Source organism: Aspergillus pseudodeflectus (assembly GCF_044049435.1).
Source record: "Aspergillus pseudodeflectus strain CBS 756.74 chromosome Unknown BJX68scaffold_20, whole genome shotgun sequence".
Taxonomy (NCBI): domain Eukaryota; kingdom Fungi; phylum Ascomycota; class Eurotiomycetes; order Eurotiales; family Aspergillaceae; genus Aspergillus; species Aspergillus pseudodeflectus.
This window is the reverse complement of record NW_027263796.1, coordinates 480704-496649: the sequence shown is the minus strand read 5'-3', so window position 1 is coordinate 496649 and position 15946 is coordinate 480704. Positions and strand designations below refer to the sequence as shown.

Below are 15946 nucleotides of genomic sequence, written 5' to 3'. Positions count from 1 at the left end.
CGCCCCATTCGTATTCACCGCCCACCAGGCAACATTGAGGGGCGTCAGTCCGTATCAGATACGGGGCGGGGCAAGGGGTTAAGGGCAGAGGGATGACCGGATAAACATTGGAGGCTCCTCAAGGGGTTATTAGCCTCCTGTCGCACGGCGGCACAGTTTGTCAAGGGTTGCTTCTATCTATCGCACTTGAAGATGCCTCTCCCAATGCAAGTTTCGCTTCCACTGGCGCTGCACCTGCGTAGTCCCGTTACATACAATTTTTTTACTAATGAACACTGGAAGCCTGGAGAGGTACGCATACTCTGTCCCAGCCGCATATATTGCCCCACCCCGGCCGGCTTCTGCATGTGTTTGTACTAATCCGTTTGCGCAGAAATTCGAAGAAGGCCGCACGCTCAACGACTTCTTCTTCCTGGACCGCCACTCAGGCCGCGGCAAAGCAACTGTCCTCTTCGCCGCTATCCTACGGGCCATCTTCAACCACCCGGACTGGTCACAGCTGCACGAATTCTTCAGCACACGGTATCCGGAGGGCGAGGAGAGCGATAGCGACACTGATGCAAGCACTCACCCCCAGGCCGCCGCACGAACCCTCCATCCCTTCGACGACTCATACCGTGACCATAAACCTAGCATCGTGCACTTCCGAACTGACCTCGAATCCGTCAATTTGCCCAAGGATCTGCCTTCGCTCCTCGCAACAGCCGGTCGCACCTCGCGGTCTGGCATGCTCGGCCCCGATCCGCAGCCCGCCGCCATCGGTCCAGCGATTAGCCTCGCCTGCGGCGCCGGCGCATACATGGACCTCGTCTATGCAGGCCAAACCCCAGGCTCATACCACGAGCTCACCTCGATCAACGGCAGCCTGTGCGGGTGGGAGAATGGCACATTCCGCGCCCTGACAACTCCCCTCGCCGACCCCAACCCTGTCAGAAAGCAAGGCGGGCGGGGCCGGTACTGGGCCGAATGGGCCGCTCTCTGGCGCGCAATCTCCGACTGGGTCTACGAGCACGACGTGACAGCGCTGCAACTTGGATTCATATCCAGCTATAGCCACAAGTACCGGCTCAGCGATGACGAGGACCGCTCGTTTGACCATTTCGGGAAAGTCCCGCGCGAGTTCTTCGAGACGGACGCGGTCAGCGCGGCGGATGCGGTTCGTGATGTCTTTGCTCAACTTGCTGCCGACCCCGTGCGGTTTCAGGGTATTGAGTGGGCGTACTTAGAACTCGATACGCCGGAACGGGTGAGGGAGGGGTTTTATAGCCGGTTTGGCTGCGAGGGGGGTATTGTAGGTGGGGCGTTGATGAGGTATGCTGAGCTGCTGCGTGTGATCGGGGCACAAAATACACTTGTCTAGGATGAGGTCAGTCCTGGGGCGTTAAAGAGATGTCCGGCCACGGTTCACGGGGCGGAATGGGAGGCGTGGCTGTTGAGTATTGAGGGGGGAGATGTTGTTATTGTGGAAACGATGTTTCAGGCGCTTTGGGCTGTTATTTTGTTGGAACAGCTGCCGTTGGACATAAGGATTCTCGAGAGTGGGAGTATGGTTCCCAGGTATAGGGAACCGACCCATATATATCTGTAGTTGTATCAAGCTGGGCAACTACAATTCATCTACCGATTATATAGCTACCTACACCGTTGGGATAAGAAAAGGTCAACCCCCTCCAGCCAGCCCGTCTGCACTCCTGGCAACGCTTGCGGTACTCCACAGCGCTACCACTGTATCTCGCCACCGTCATCTCCTGCTTCCTATCCATTTTGGTGTTGACCCCAGTCAGCAAACTACTCACTTCATTACTATGTGTCCTGGTTCCAGCGTTTCGCCAGAGTGAGCGGGTTGCAGGTATTTCAGCATGTAAGCCGCATCGTGGCGCAGATCTGGAAGGAGAAGGCGAGGGCGGAGGGGAGGATGACTTGGACGGAGCTTATGAAGCGAGCACAGCAGCTTTCTGCTGAAATACCCCTTGAGAAACAGAGGTGAGGCAAATAGTCCCTGCATAGATACTCACTCCCAAACAACCCCCTGCAATGGTGTACTAGCCTGGAGATATGGACTACTTATTGCCTCGGCAATGGTATTCACATTCTAATCTTATACATTGACACTGTTACATACAATTAGTCCTCGGTAACTACATATCTGCCTCTCAATTTCACCACAGCCTCTCGCAAAATCAGACCAGCCATAGCTTCCTACCTCTTCATCGCCACACCGGCAACACGTGGTCATTCACTTGCCTTCGACACACCCCTACCACCTCCTGCCCCGATACCTCCCACCACCCCCACCATACCCATACCCATACCGAACAGGCCCGCATCCTCCACCACCCATATGCATCCGACCTGGCATCCCCATTCGCGCGCCGACGGGCACAGCGACTACTGGTGCGCCCCAACCTCCTCCGAATCCGCCGGCGAACGGGTGAGGTCGCGCAACCATTACCGGTCCTCCCATCATCGAATGGTGTCGACGAGGGAAGCTGAAGCAGAGGCCCATGATTTGCTTACGGCAGACTGGGTGTAGGATGGCGAATTTGTCCTTTGAGACGAGCTGGGCAGGAGAAACAGGCGAAGAGATGCTGTAGCTGGTGAACAGGGTGGACGGGGAACGTTGGTCTAACTGTATTGATTTTGGCTTGATTAGACTGCGCTGAAAACGGGGCGACAATGTATTGGGTGAAACAAGCTGTTGAGGCAGTCCTGCCCATCGAATAGGTAGCCGGCGATTATTTATGTATGACACAGGGAGGCAAAACTGCGGAGGAAAAGTCGTGTCGTCACCCGCCCGCTCCAGCCGAGGCCGAACAACGAACCAGGAACCCCGGCCGTGTAGTGTATGGACAACCTAATTTTCTGGCGATACCGGGTTTTGAGCACTTTTAGGCCTGGACCGGAACATGCATGTCCAACTATGGTAAAGCAAATCAGCTTATGCACTGGTGGCGGGACAATTTTTCCACCAGGGACACGTTGCCAGCGTTGGTTATGAAACCGCTAAATATAGTCCACTAAAAGGGACACGGCCCCAAAACTATCTGACTCCCCTCTACCATAGCAAGGAGAAAATAGCTAAATTATATTCTGTTCTAGAGTAACTAGGAGAGATTACTCCCCTCCTAGCATCACATCGCTAAGGAGGCGCAGGTTATGCTGAGCGAGTGCATAATGGATAGTGGACGTGTGGATGGGACGCTGGACCATACTAATCAATGTCGGGACCTGGGATGGGTTGACTAGGTGCTAGATTCCATTCGTCGAGAGCAGTGCTATTATTTGTTAGGTTCCCACCAGGACTTCACGACTCAAGCCCTGAATGGGGATTCAGTTCATTTAATAGCTGGATATGACAAGTCTGATTCTTATTTGCCCAAGATCAAGACTGTGGTACCAAATAAATCAATTGCGCACCCTCTAGAATTGTGGATAGGTTGGTGCAAACCAAGCGAAATCTGCTCCTTCAGGAGAGCAATGCTACCTCCATGGCAAGCAAGATAACAAAAACAGAACGCCAAGAACCCCAAAGCAATCGCCTGACCGCCGCAAACACGGAACTCTCGGGGTTGTAGAAGAAAAAAGCACGAAAAAGCGGTCCAGGAACATGAATGGAAGAAAGGACTGTCCTGCCTAGTTGGCGGAGTGACGGTAGGGATTCCTTTACATCATGAACTTGAGGTCAGCCCTTTCCTGAACTGAATCCTGGCGCGAGAGGGACGGCACAGGGGTCAGGAGTGATGCCTCCTTTATTGTACAGGATAGAGATGATCCTCCTCTCTTGATTCGCGGCCCAGCTGACTTTCTCGATATCAACCTGGATGAGTTAGCCCGTGGGATCCAGCATGTGTGCCCAGTAAGGAGACAGGTATCCTACGTTTCCTCTTGCGTCCATTCTGACAAACTCCCAATCTCCGCCATCTGAGGAGACTCCATAAATTGGACTTTGTTCCCGGCCGGCCACCCTGCGTGCAACTGAATCAAAGCTATCGTGGAAAATCAGTATGCAGTTCAACAAGAGCCAGACGGGGTGGATAATGCCTCACCCATATAAGATATGGCCTGATAGGTCCCCATCTTTACCAGTCTGGGGGACTTCGCCTCTACCACGGCCATGTACGCCTCTGCCTGTTCCTGTGGCCCATACCATAAGGTATAGTCCATCCTTCCCCGGTAGCTTTTCTTGCCCTTGTTCGAGTTGAAGATGTACTGGATTGGCGTTTCTAACGCCAGCTTGATCGACTTTCCGGATGGCGTCGATGATGAGGCGGATTACCGCCTCGTTCTGAGCGGCTTCACCGTACACCAGACGAATATTGTCCAGGGTTTGACCTGAAATACTCCATTAGTGGATTTGGATCATGTCGATGGTTGATGAAAAGTACTTACGAAGATGACGCGAGACATTGTGGATTTCGGAGGGGGAGAGGTTCCAGTACGGAGGGGGTCCATGCTCGCGCGATTCAAGTCTCAGTTTGAACGTTGGCAGTACATCCGTCGGTTTGATGTCTCCCACAGCGACGGATTCGATCGGCTTGGCCGTCTTGCCGAAGCCCGAAAAGCCCTTGCTCTTCCCCATGGGTTTCTTCTCATCTAGCTCCTCCTTCTTGCTCTCACTCCGCGCTCGATTAAAGGCCTGAGTCATCTTTGCCTTGAAGTCACACCCACGAACCCCTGCTTCGAGCCGCTGAATGAACTCTTTGTAGTCGGCCTCAAGCCTTGTGAACCACTGCATCTTTGTTGTGTTGTCTGTCCTTTGTAGGTAGGAGGAAGGTTGAGGATTCAAATCTGTAAGTACGCTTAGTTTCTTTCTACTGTGCGCTTGATGTTGATGTTGAGAAATTGGAAAGGTAGAGAGTTGCGGCTCTGTAAGATAGAGGAGGCCCAGATGGCCTTGATGTACTTACCATCCTCATCCTGAAATTCACCGTGTAGTGAATGGTCCAGCCAGTCGTCATCCGCGACCTCATCCCCATCCCATTCACTCAAACAGCCAAGCCGTGGTGCTTCCCATGTACTCGCCATAGTTCACCATTCCGGCGTCCATGGCAGTCGATTCGGCTCTGCTTGCTCACATGTCATCTTCACTGTAACTGCACGGTCCAGGATTTTACCGATTAGACCGACAACAGCGTGTTGTTGAACTTCACCCTGCGACCAATCCAAGCTCAAGGACGAGTACTATTCACCCAGCGTTAGCTTTACTCTCACGAATGGCATGATAAAGGTACAGACCTCGTCCTCTTTACCGACAAAGAAGAAAAGCCATCTCAACCCATCAGTTACTATTCCGTAGGTCTCTTCAAGGACAGGTTGCGTGTTGCGGCTGTGATGCACCATCGCTATAGTCCGGTCAGCATTCACTTGACTCAGAACGGCCAACCCGTTTCGGTTGGAGACTTACAGGCAGCAGCAAGGCCACGCAAGCAATCAACATTATCCCCCGCAACATGAAGCGGTTCGTCCACGCGAATCACCACGAGGTTTGTTTCCAGCTCTCCAGGGTCTCCATACCAAAGAACATAATGTATCGCCGCCTGCCGAATCTCGCACTTGCTCAAAAACGCCTCCCATAGTGAGATGCCCTGGTCGTGGCCCCAAAACAGCGTCCGCAGTCTATCCTCTGCTGCGGAGAACTGGCGAGCGTTTGCGCGGCCGAGTACTTTTGTCTTCGCGAAGGCAAGGGACATGACGAGTATCGCGTTGATTCGGACCCGGGCAGGGAGATCGCTAACTTCTCCTGTAAGTGTGAACCCCGTCGCGTATTCCTGTAACAACGACGCTGTAAAGGCGAAGCGCTCTGGTTCGTGCGTGTATCGCCAGATGCTACGTATCGGGTCGTTGCTTCTTGTTATGCCGCACACTTCCAGGAACAAGCTCTCCACGTTAAGGGTAGAAACGGGATTCATGGCGTCGCTCTGGTGTGCTGTTGTGTAAGTGGTGGTGTCGTGGGAAAAATCGAAGCGAGGACATGCTCAGGTAGGCTTGACTCATCTTTTGAATTTTTCTGATTAACTTTCACTCAGGTGCTGACTCCGGAACTCTATCTGGTCCATTTCTGTCACTGCCCAGTCTACGGAATTTGGAACGTAGTAGGCGGAAGGCCGGGAATAAACTCCGTCTGCTTACACATACCTGGATGTCTCGAGGCCGGCGACCCCAGAATCTTGACTACGACGGCGTTGGTAAGTGGATCGACAACCAGGCTAGAAAGGTTACTACTTGTGCCGCGCGTGGCTGATGGTTTGTACCCCGCATAATCTGATTTCGCGAACCATTCTCGAGGCTCCCTACGGCTTTTGGGAACCGCCAATCTGACTACTATACAGGTGAGGTTAGTCCTTCTGGGCTAATTGAGCACCTGGGTTAGATTAATGCCAAACGTCTATTCAATAATTATCCTAGCTCTACCTGAGTGTCCGCAACCAATTCATAGACAGACTATACCAGTGAATGCCTTTCCATCCTCCTGACACAAGGTCTTCTTGCGCTTACCATCACGATCACAGGAATAAACACCCCCGCCCAAGTCGGTCAGGAAGATATCCCCGGACAGGGGGTCAATGCTCAGCCCAATAGCCTCATGAAGACCACGAACCACTATCTCGGGCTTCCCCACTGGACGCCCATCGGAATCCAGCTTCACTCGATAAAGCGCATTTCCGAACGGCAGCTCTCCTCTGTCAGTCCAGTATAGCTCCCCCCTTTCCTCGTCGATCTCCAGATCAATCGGCTCAGGCAGACCGCTCAGGATACACAGTTCGTGATCCTGGTCATCTCCCGACACCACTTGGCCAGGTGCATTGTCTCTTTCAGCGCAAAAGATTCTCCCCGTGCCGCTCTTGGGCGCGCCCTTTTGCGTCCAGTAGAACTTGTTGAACCTGGGCGAGACTGTGACTCCGACGCACCAGTCCTGAACGTCGGGCGAGGCGTCCTTCTGGCTTGATTTGCGTGAGATCATCGTCTCGAGGTTCGATCCATCCAGGTTGCAGCGGGACACAGTGCACCCCTCGCGGTCGCAGAAATAGAGCTTTCGTGCCGCGGTATCGATGGTGATCTGCTTCGGGGTGTTGATTGTGCCGGGTCCGACGAGCGTGCGCACGTCGCTACCGTCCAAGGAAGCAGAGTAGACGGTTCCGTCATTCCGACCGGGGATGCCCATATTGGTCCAGAACATACGGTTCGTCGCGCGATCGACGGTGATGCCGTCTGGCAGGAGTTGGTTCGAGACCACCACGGTCTGCTGTTTGCCGTCTCGACTGAGAGAAAGAATTTGGCCGGTTGGCGTTCCCAGAGAAGAGGTCGCTGTATTGGCGGCCAGTCCGACGTCGAGAACCAGTAAGCGGCTCTGCGTCTCGTCTGCTGGAGCTGGAGGGTAGAGCCCGCCTCGAGCGCACTTTGTGCCGAGTTTCCCCTGCTCAAGGTAGTTTGCCGTCAGGTAATCGACAGTCTTTTCGCTGGGGAGACCGCGTTCCTGTATGTAGTGCTGCTCAATAAAGGCGACAGTGTCAAGGCCAACCTCTACATTATGGATAATGAATTAGCATCCTATGGTTGAGGCGAAAGAGACAGAAAATCGATCAAACTCACGATCCATTGTCCTGCACGGCAAAACCCGCCCCTCAACAAACATCGTCTCCCACATAGCATCGAGTTCCTCAGGCACCGAGACGCCCTCCGCCAAAATCGTGAGGACCTCCCGCTTAACAGCGGCCCAGAGTCGATTGAAGATAAACCCCGTCGACTCCTTCCTCGCCACGTACGGCTCAGTCGCGCCCTCGCGGCACCGGTCCGCCATGAAGGGGAAGATCGCCTCGTGCGTGAACCCGTCTGTCATTAGCTCGACGATCATGCATTGCGGCGGCATGTAGTAGTGCATATTGAGGATGCGAGGCTTGACGTGGTCCGGGACTTGATCGAGCATCTCGGATGTCTTGTAGGATGAGGAGTTGGAGGCGAGGATGGCGTCTGCTGGTGCGTGAGTCGCTAGATCGGCGAAGGTGGTGAGCTTGAGGGGTAGCTTTTCGGGAACGGCTTCAATGACGAGCCATGCGGTTGAGACAGCGGCTTTGAGGGTTTCGTGCAGTATGGGCTTTCCGGGGGAGCAGCCTGTTTTGGTCGCATATGTCTCCACCTGCTCCTCGATGTAGGCGATGCCAGACGCGAGCTGGCTGGCATCGGGATCCCGAAGGTGCACATCGTAGCCCGCAGACGCCCAAATACAACCTGCCATAGGCGTCAACAGGGCCATCATGCCAAGTACCAGAGAGCGAGTCGGGATTATCAGGACTTACCGATCCGTCTGCCAAGGACTCCGGCGCCCAGCACCGCGACAGGGCGCGTGCGGTAATCGTGTGGGGGTGTCCAGGTTGAGTGCATTTTCCTGAGAAAGATGTAAAGGGACTCGAAGCGTTGCAGGTAATGTTCCTTGCGAAGGTGGGATTACAATACCTATAGAGTATCCTATATAGCAGCCATCTTTCGCCTGGCCGTTGTATATCCCCACTTGCCGAAGCCCAGCTTGCCGCGGCACGACGATCGAAAATGACGCAGTCGGCCATCCCACGGATCAGTCGGCATACCGTGACTGAACCCGAAGGGTCTTTGAGAATAATTGTAATTGCTTAGTTGACGTGGTCCCGAATGCTGGGTCTTGGGCCGTCTAGTGCCGTAGTTGCCGAGTGTTCCGCAATATGTACCTAATGGCGGCATACACGGCACGAACTTCCTGATCATCGTAAGCACTTGGATGTTTGGTTGATTTCATTCCTAAATTCTAGATAGTCCCCAGTCTAGTACTGTGGATTTTTGAAGCCACTCAGGCAAGTAGGAAGGTCTATTGAGTGACCACAAATCAACCCTACTCTGTGAAGAGATACTAGCTATACAACCCTCAAAAATTCAAAGAGGGAGCACATCCAAGTTGCCATTTGCGCCGTATACCCATGCTTGGTTCTGGTGCACCTTTCAACGGTGTTTGTATTGCGTAGCTTGTCTTGATTATAGATAGGCCACAGTTGCACGAGTCCTGCTACTACTACGAATACTACTGCTATAGTCGTCTTAAGGTCATTGAAGAAGAAGAATATGATTCAAAGATATGCTAGGAATGTGTATAGGCCGGGGTGTGCTGATTCCACGTCGGTTGAAGTAGCTCCTCCCTCACTTAGTCGACTTGCGTGGCCACTTGACCCTCCGCTCGGCACGCACATACAGATTATTCGGCCTAATCAACTGAAACATGGGGTCATACTCAATCGGCCCATCTCCCTCCCGGACAAAGTTATATCTATAGATGAGCTTCGGCAAGAAGATCTTGACTTCTTGCAGGGCGAAGTTGAAGCCAATGCACATGCGCGGGCCCATGGCAAAGGGAATATACGCCGCCTTGTGTCTCCCCTTCACCTCAGGCGTATCCCACCGATCAGGGTCAAACCGCGCCGGGTTGTCCCAAAGCTTCGGGTTGTTATGGATATGGTGCAGCGCTGCAATCACTACGGTATCCTTCGGGAGCTTGTACCCGCCCGGTAGGATCAGGTCGGCTTTTGCGGTGCGCCCGGGCTGGAAGGAGGGGTTGTGCCGGCGCTGCATCTCCTTGATGTATTTGTCCTGGAAGACGAGACGGTCCGTCAGGTCTGCGGTCAGCTCGGTGTCTTCGGTGATGTCGTTGTCGATTAGTTCTTGAAGGAGCCGCTCTTGCATCCCCGGGTACGTGACGAGGCCGTAGATTAGCCAGGAGAGGAGGGAGCTGGTTGTGGTGAAGCCGGCGCCCGTGGCGACGACCAACGCCCAGACGAGGCTTGTTTTGGGAAGCTTTTCGCCTTTGTTGTCTGTGGCGCGGATGGCGTAGTCTGAAGAATGCAGCGTTAGTTGTTGGAGAAGATGAAGATGGGACGTGACAGGGAGTTGAGGCCAACGTACCAACCATGTTCGACGCTTGAAGCGCCGCATCCTGCAGCGGCAAGTCATCGACACCACCCCGCGCTGCCCTTTGAATCGACTCATCGACCATCTCCTCAATCCTCGCCTTCAAATTCCTCAGTCGCTGCGGCGCTCCAAAAGGCAACCTCGCATACCAATCGCCTCGTGACGTCACCTGTTTATTCAAGTTCAGCACCTCCGCGATCGCATGGACCATCTCATGCACCGGCGCATCTGGCGAAGTAAAATGCTCAAAGTCCAGGCCCAGCGTCAACTTCCCGACGGCCTGCGACCCGAGTTTTAGCATATACTGATACACGTTCCACGCCTCGTTCTTTTGGTCAAGAGCGTCAAACACCTTGTATGCATCCTCCACCGTCCGCTGCATCGTCGGCGCGTAGTGCCGCACCGCCTTGGGTCCAAGGGCCGGCGGGAGGAACTTGTGCGCGACCTTCCATTCCTCAGTATCCGTATCACCAAGGAAGACACCGGCAGCGGGGGTCTTGAGTGCGGCGAGCGGGTGCGCGGCGTTGATCTTCTTCGAGAAGAAGTCTGACTCGGCGAAAACGATTGCGGAGATCTGCGGATCGTTGGTATGGTATGTTGTGCGGCCAAGGTTGGTGGTTTTGAAGATCGGGCCGTACTGGTCGAAGAGGCGCTGGTGGTTGCCGAGATGGTCGGGGAAGACTTCGAAGTAGTTGCCGACGTATGGGAGGCCCTTGGGACCGTCTGGGTCTCGGACAGCGTGGCCGTCGATTGTGATGGCGATAGGTCCTTTTGTAGCCACAATGTCGGCAACGTCCATGAGATGCTCGTCGTCCGTTTGGAATCCAATCCCTTGACAGCAGTCAGTATCAGTACATGTAGCATAAATGCGAGACTAACCAGACGGTTCCACAATCGCAAAGTGAGCGGCGACCAGGTGCTTGAGTTGATCAATATCCGACTTGGCATCAATAGAGATTTGCCTCGCCGACGCGGCCGGCTCCCCAAGGAGATAGAATTGTTGGCTAGACATGACTGTCGTAAGTCTTAAGCTAGTCGCATATGAGCTACCGAAGGGAACAGTACGTGTGTTTAGGTTTTTATAAAGGGTCAATGCCGTGTAGTCCGAGACCAGACCGATGCAACCCATCATGGTGGGTCACTCGGAAGTGCCGCGGCAACTCGAGATGCCGAGTATCCGATTGGTCCACTCACGCAATGCCGCGGCAGGGATGATGATATGGGATCCGCTTAGCAGGGCTGGGACGAGTGCAGAAAATGCATCAAGTCGAGCTGTGGGATTTAAAAAGGGTCTTCGGGCGAGGGTAGGAGCACTTGGCTTTCGGTCACCAAGCTCACACCTCTTCACGATGCAGGACCTGCCCGAATACACCACACTGCAGGTGGCGGAACACAATAGCAGGGATGACTTGTGGATTGTTATCCATGGGAAGGGTAAGATACATTCGACATAAACCAGTGAAAGTCTAATCGAGACCTTTAGTGTACGATATCACGTCCTACGTGAGGGACCATCCGGGAGGTGCTGATGTTCTGATTGAGAGTGCTGGAACCGACGCGACCGAAGCCTATGAGGATGTTGGGCATTCTGAGGTACGATAGGAAATGCGGAGGAGGTCGAGATTTATGAGCTGACGGTTATATCTTTACAGGACGCCGATGAGATCCTTCAAACCTACCTAATCGGGACGCTCAAAGATGCACGCAAGCAAAGTCGTCCCCAAGCCGTTCGAATAATTCAACCTCCACCCCCTACACCACCAAAACCATCTGCAAGCAAGCTCAAGTCTTTGGCCTTGGCTTCATTCTGGATCGGTGCCGCCGGTATCTCCGTGTACTTCGGTCGTCGCATGCACACAACGCTACCGGTGTCATGGCCTGGTGGTCTCAAGCAATTCAGACAATGGCCGCGCGCACTGCCTACACCCGGCGGTTTCGCAACCGGATTTGCCGCCGCAACAATTATTTCCAGTGTCATCGGGTCTATTGTCGCGCGGAAGCTGTCAGGGATGACACAGATCGCCTCGGGCTTCACGAGATACCCACCGCACGTGAAGAGTCGCAGGGGTCCCCGGAGCAATCCTCATCTCGTCAAGGGATTCCTCGACCCCAAGGAATACAAAAGCTTACCGCTTATTCGCAAAGAGGCTCTGTCATCGAGCGTCTACAAGTTCGTGTTCCAACTTCCAACTCCACAAACCGTGATCGGGCTCCCCATCGGGCAGCATGTCGCAATCAAGGGCGACATCGACGGGGTCGTGGTCTCCAGATCATATACCCCGACGTCAAACAACCTTGACCGTGGAGTTCTGGAGCTTGTGATCAAGTGCTACCCCGATGGACTCTTGACGGGCCGGTATCTCGCCAACCTTCAAATTGGCGAGCAGGTTCAGTTCCGCGGACCCAAGGGAGCAATGAAGTACACCAAGGGGCTGTGCAAGAAAATCGGGATGATCGCAGGCGGGACTGGAATCACCCCCATGTACCAACTCATCCGGGCCATCTGCGAAGACGCGACTGATTTGACCGAAGTGAGCCTAATCTACGCGAACCGCAGCGAGGAGGATATTTTGCTCCGGGAGGAACTCGAGGCTTTTGCGCGAGCGAATCCGCGAAACCTCAAGATCTGGTATATGCTCGATGTCCCGCCTGAGAACTGGACTTTTGGAACGGGGTACGTGACTGCGGAGATTATGAAGGAGAGATTGCCACCGTCGTCGCCAGATACCAAAGTCATGCTTTGTGGGCCGCCAGGGATGGTCAATGCGTCTAAGAAGGCCCTCGTCAGCTTGGGATACCAGGCTCCTGGTGCTGTTGCAAAAATGTCTGATCAGATATTTTGTTTTTAACTTGCATCCTTCGTGGCTTCTTGTCGGATATTTCGTAGCTATAGAATCCAGTATTGAGTTGCTTCTTGAGAGATGAAATATATTTCTGTCGCCTTTAGGCCTAAAGCTCCTAGTACATGAGAGCTACCTTATCTTACAGCATATTGGTACATTTGTTCATAACTGCGAGAGCGAGACGAGGCCCGTATTCAAATGGAAAGACACGTCTGATTAGGATGCTTGAAATTGTTCAGTAGTTCGGATCGCTCGGGATAATTACGTTGCTCATGGATCCCGAGAAAAAGTGGGGATGAGATCGACGTAGGGTGGCCAAGGACTTCCCGCGGCATTTTGCCTCTCTCCTGCTTCATCCCATCTTCAACATCAGTCCCCCATGTCTGCTAAACGATATCGGTCAACGATAGCGTGCCATTCCTGCCGCTCGCGCAAGGTACGATGCAGCATCAATGCCACTGGTATCCCGTGCATCCGCTGTGCCCAGGACCACGCGGAATGTGTCGTTGGACCTCCAGATGAAGCGTAAGATGCCAACTCAAGCCAGCTAGAATCTACTAACTGAGCACCTAGGACCCGAGCAAGTCGTCGGAGTGGACAGACACGACAGCGTCTGCGCGCGGCAACCAGCAGCCCTTCTGCTCGCCAAGACCCCCTTACATACCGCACCCCAGTCTCCACGCGCCATGTCACAGATTCACCAGGTGTCGCAGCGGCCCAAGGCAACGACGATATCCAAAACGAGGAGCGCAATGGGCTGGAGATAGCTGCCGCTGCTTTGGGCACATCAGAACTTGCTGGAAATGTTCCTTTCTACACGGGTATGCTGGTTCCCTCATGCTTTTCGGCCAGTGCAGCCTAACAAGACAAGGTTACCAAACTGGGCCAATATCTACCTTATCCCTCGTTTCCACGGGCGGACCTTTACCACAGCACCTCCTCATCCCCTCCTCCGTGTCCACCCCCCTTTGCGAGGATGATCGAAGCTACCTCGCAAAGAAAGGCGTCTTCGATCTCCCGAGCCATGAGGCTTGCGAGTGCCTGCTCCAGGCGTATTTCCAGCATGTGCACACCATCGTGCCGGCCATCGAGGCGGATAAGATTCTTGAATACTTTTATGCGGGACGACTCCACGAGTACAAGTTGCTGCTGGTCTGGAGCATGTTCTTTGTGGCAGTGAATGTATGATTCGACTAGAACCTGAAACAGTGCGCGGCTAATGCTCGCTACAGTTTGTCCCATCGAGCATCTGTGAGCGAGAAGGATACATATCGCGAAAAGCAATGAAGGCCGCCATGTACACCCACGCGAAAGTAAGCAGCCCTCCGCCGACTGCTTATAATACCAGACCGTCAGCTAACCGCAGCAAGTGCCTTTACAACAATAGCGGAGAACGCGACAAGATCGTGCTCCTACAAGCCTCTCTGCTACTCGGGTTCTGGCACTCCGAAGTCGACGAGCATGGGCAACCGTGGTACTGGACCGGCGTCGCGATCAGTCTTGGTCAGATTCTTGGTCTGTACCGCAATCCTGACGCTGCACGGTATAACGCAGCCATCACAGACCGTCAACGGCAGCTTTGGCGCCGCTTGTGGTGGACTTGCTTCCTTCGCGACCGCTGGTTGAGTCTCACCCTGGGACGACCACGGCGCATTGATCTTGGTGACTGCGATGTACCCCCGCCGTCTGTGGCAGATATGCTCTACGATTTCCAAGATGTGCCGGTGTTGGTTTCTGCTGGTTTTATGCCGGACGATCTGCCTCTGCTGGCTGGATACTGGATTCGCTTGATCGACCTAACCAAGTTACTCGGGGCTGCCCTGAGCATGAACTACAAGGCGTGTACCCCAAAAGCTTTGCCTGACCAGGTTGACGCTCTTGAGGCGGAGATTATACGGCTCAAGCCAGATCAAGTTCAGCCGGGCAGTAGTCGTGGCGCTACATTCTACCTGCATCATCTGCAATTACACTACGAGTACGGGAAAACATCTACCACATCAAGAATTGAACCTGCTAACGTTCGCAGAGCACTCCTCATCACACTGTACCGACCCTACCTGACCGATCTCTCGGAGGACCTCTCCCCTGCCCAGATACACTGGCGAAGGCGTATCTGGCGTGAAGCCGATGCGGCTGCATCGCGAACCAACGAAATCCTCGAGAGTCTAGCGCGGGAGAATATCCTCGACCATGCCCTGCCCATGACGTGAGATATACAACCATTACTCTTTTCCCGTGCTGTGACAATCTAACAATCATGCAGCCCCCCACTCCTCATCCCCGCGATGCAAGTCCACCTCCTGCGGTGCCGGTCCGGCAACGCTCTATGTAAACACCTCCGCCTCAACAAGCTCAACGCATGCATGATGGTCATGGAGGAGTTTCAAAAAGTCTACATCGTGGCGTCGATCTACCGCGCCATCTTCGCCAAGGCTATCCAAATGGTCTGTCCCGAGACACGGAAACGGGATGCGAGCCAGGCCCCGGGTACAACGGGACTCGGAGGGCCTGTTACCCAGCAGCAGCCCCTCCAGGGGCCGGATGCTGCTGCACCTGTCTTTCCGGGACCGGATTTGTCGGATATGGTGGATGCCCTCATGGACGAGTCGCTTCCGTTTAACTTTTGGGAGGCGTGGAATGATATTGACGGGTTTGGTGTGGTATATCCTGACGCTCAGGTTCCGCAAGGGCTTTAAATCAAACTGAACACCCGACAATATGGTCATTCTACTCGGGGTCATTTGAAACAGGGTGGCCACTCGGTCAAACCGTTATCGGTCGGGACTAGGTCGGGGTGGATATGCCATGTGAAGAAATGGAAACCAAGGTTAGAAAAAGGGACGCTGTTGAGGATCCTGTGGATATAGAAAGCGTGCCTTGGGGACTATACAAATAATTAGGAAGAGATGGAAGGTTCACTTATGGTCTCGTGTAAATGTTCATTCGAGACTTCACGCAAAGGCTTACTTTTACATTTACTCCCATATGACGGCAGTAGGCATTACAAATGGTGAATCATAGATCGCACCTAATGCCGCGGAGATGAGAGGAGACCCAAGGGACCATGTGTGATTGAGTTGGCGGTTACGCATCCTGCATGTAGGGGACACCGCTCCTGGGTTATACTTTCAGGGCGCAGTAATTAGGCTGATCTGGCATAGAGTTTGCGTGGAAGA

General features: G+C 53.8%; 5 protein-coding genes across 5 annotated transcripts; 3 read left to right on the top strand and 2 right to left on the bottom strand.

Moving 5' to 3' along the window:
- Positions 1-192: 192 nt before the first annotated feature.
- Positions 193-2493, top strand: BJX68DRAFT_266738 (uncharacterized protein; the record flags this gene model as incomplete). The annotated part of the gene is made up of 4 exons (XM_071045604.1): positions 193-291; positions 374-1291; positions 1361-1544; positions 2129-2493. The coding sequence occupies 4 exons, from the start codon at positions 193-195 to the stop codon at positions 2491-2493; spliced, it is 1566 nt and encodes a 521-aa protein (XP_070899404.1).
- Positions 2494-3682: 1189 nt separating this feature from the next.
- On the bottom strand, positions 3683-5909 carry BJX68DRAFT_266737 (uncharacterized protein; the record flags this gene model as incomplete). Its single annotated transcript, XM_071045603.1, has 8 exons — positions 3683-3817; positions 3878-3986; positions 4047-4332; positions 4390-4788; positions 4908-5006; positions 5076-5181; positions 5236-5342; positions 5405-5909. 8 exons carry the CDS (start codon positions 5907-5909, stop codon positions 3683-3685), a joined length of 1746 nt encoding a protein of 581 aa, XP_070899403.1.
- Positions 5910-6430: 521 nt separating this feature from the next.
- BJX68DRAFT_275787 (cytochrome P450) lies at positions 6431-10939 on the bottom strand (the record flags this gene model as incomplete). Its single annotated transcript, XM_071047921.1, has 6 exons — positions 6431-7521; positions 7591-8226; positions 8295-8383; positions 9215-9851; positions 9922-10758; positions 10807-10939. The coding sequence occupies 6 exons, from the start codon at positions 10937-10939 to the stop codon at positions 6431-6433; spliced, it is 3423 nt and encodes a 1140-aa protein (XP_070899402.1).
- Positions 10940-11276: 337 nt separating this feature from the next.
- Positions 11277-12776, top strand: BJX68DRAFT_275786 (uncharacterized protein; the record flags this gene model as incomplete). The annotated part of the gene is made up of 3 exons (XM_071047920.1): positions 11277-11361; positions 11411-11520; positions 11580-12776. The coding sequence occupies 3 exons, from the start codon at positions 11277-11279 to the stop codon at positions 12774-12776; spliced, it is 1392 nt and encodes a 463-aa protein (XP_070899401.1).
- A 361-nt stretch (positions 12777-13137) lies between these two features.
- BJX68DRAFT_91675 (Zn(II)2Cys6 transcription factor) lies at positions 13138-15830 on the top strand. The gene is made up of 7 exons (XM_071050009.1): positions 13138-13295; positions 13344-13591; positions 13642-13952; positions 14003-14083; positions 14141-14745; positions 14797-14976; positions 15034-15830. Exons 1-7 carry the CDS (start codon positions 13150-13152, stop codon positions 15464-15466), a joined length of 2004 nt encoding a protein of 667 aa, XP_070899400.1. The 5' UTR covers positions 13138-13149; the 3' UTR covers positions 15467-15830.
- The last annotated feature ends 116 nt before the right edge of the window (positions 15831-15946 follow it).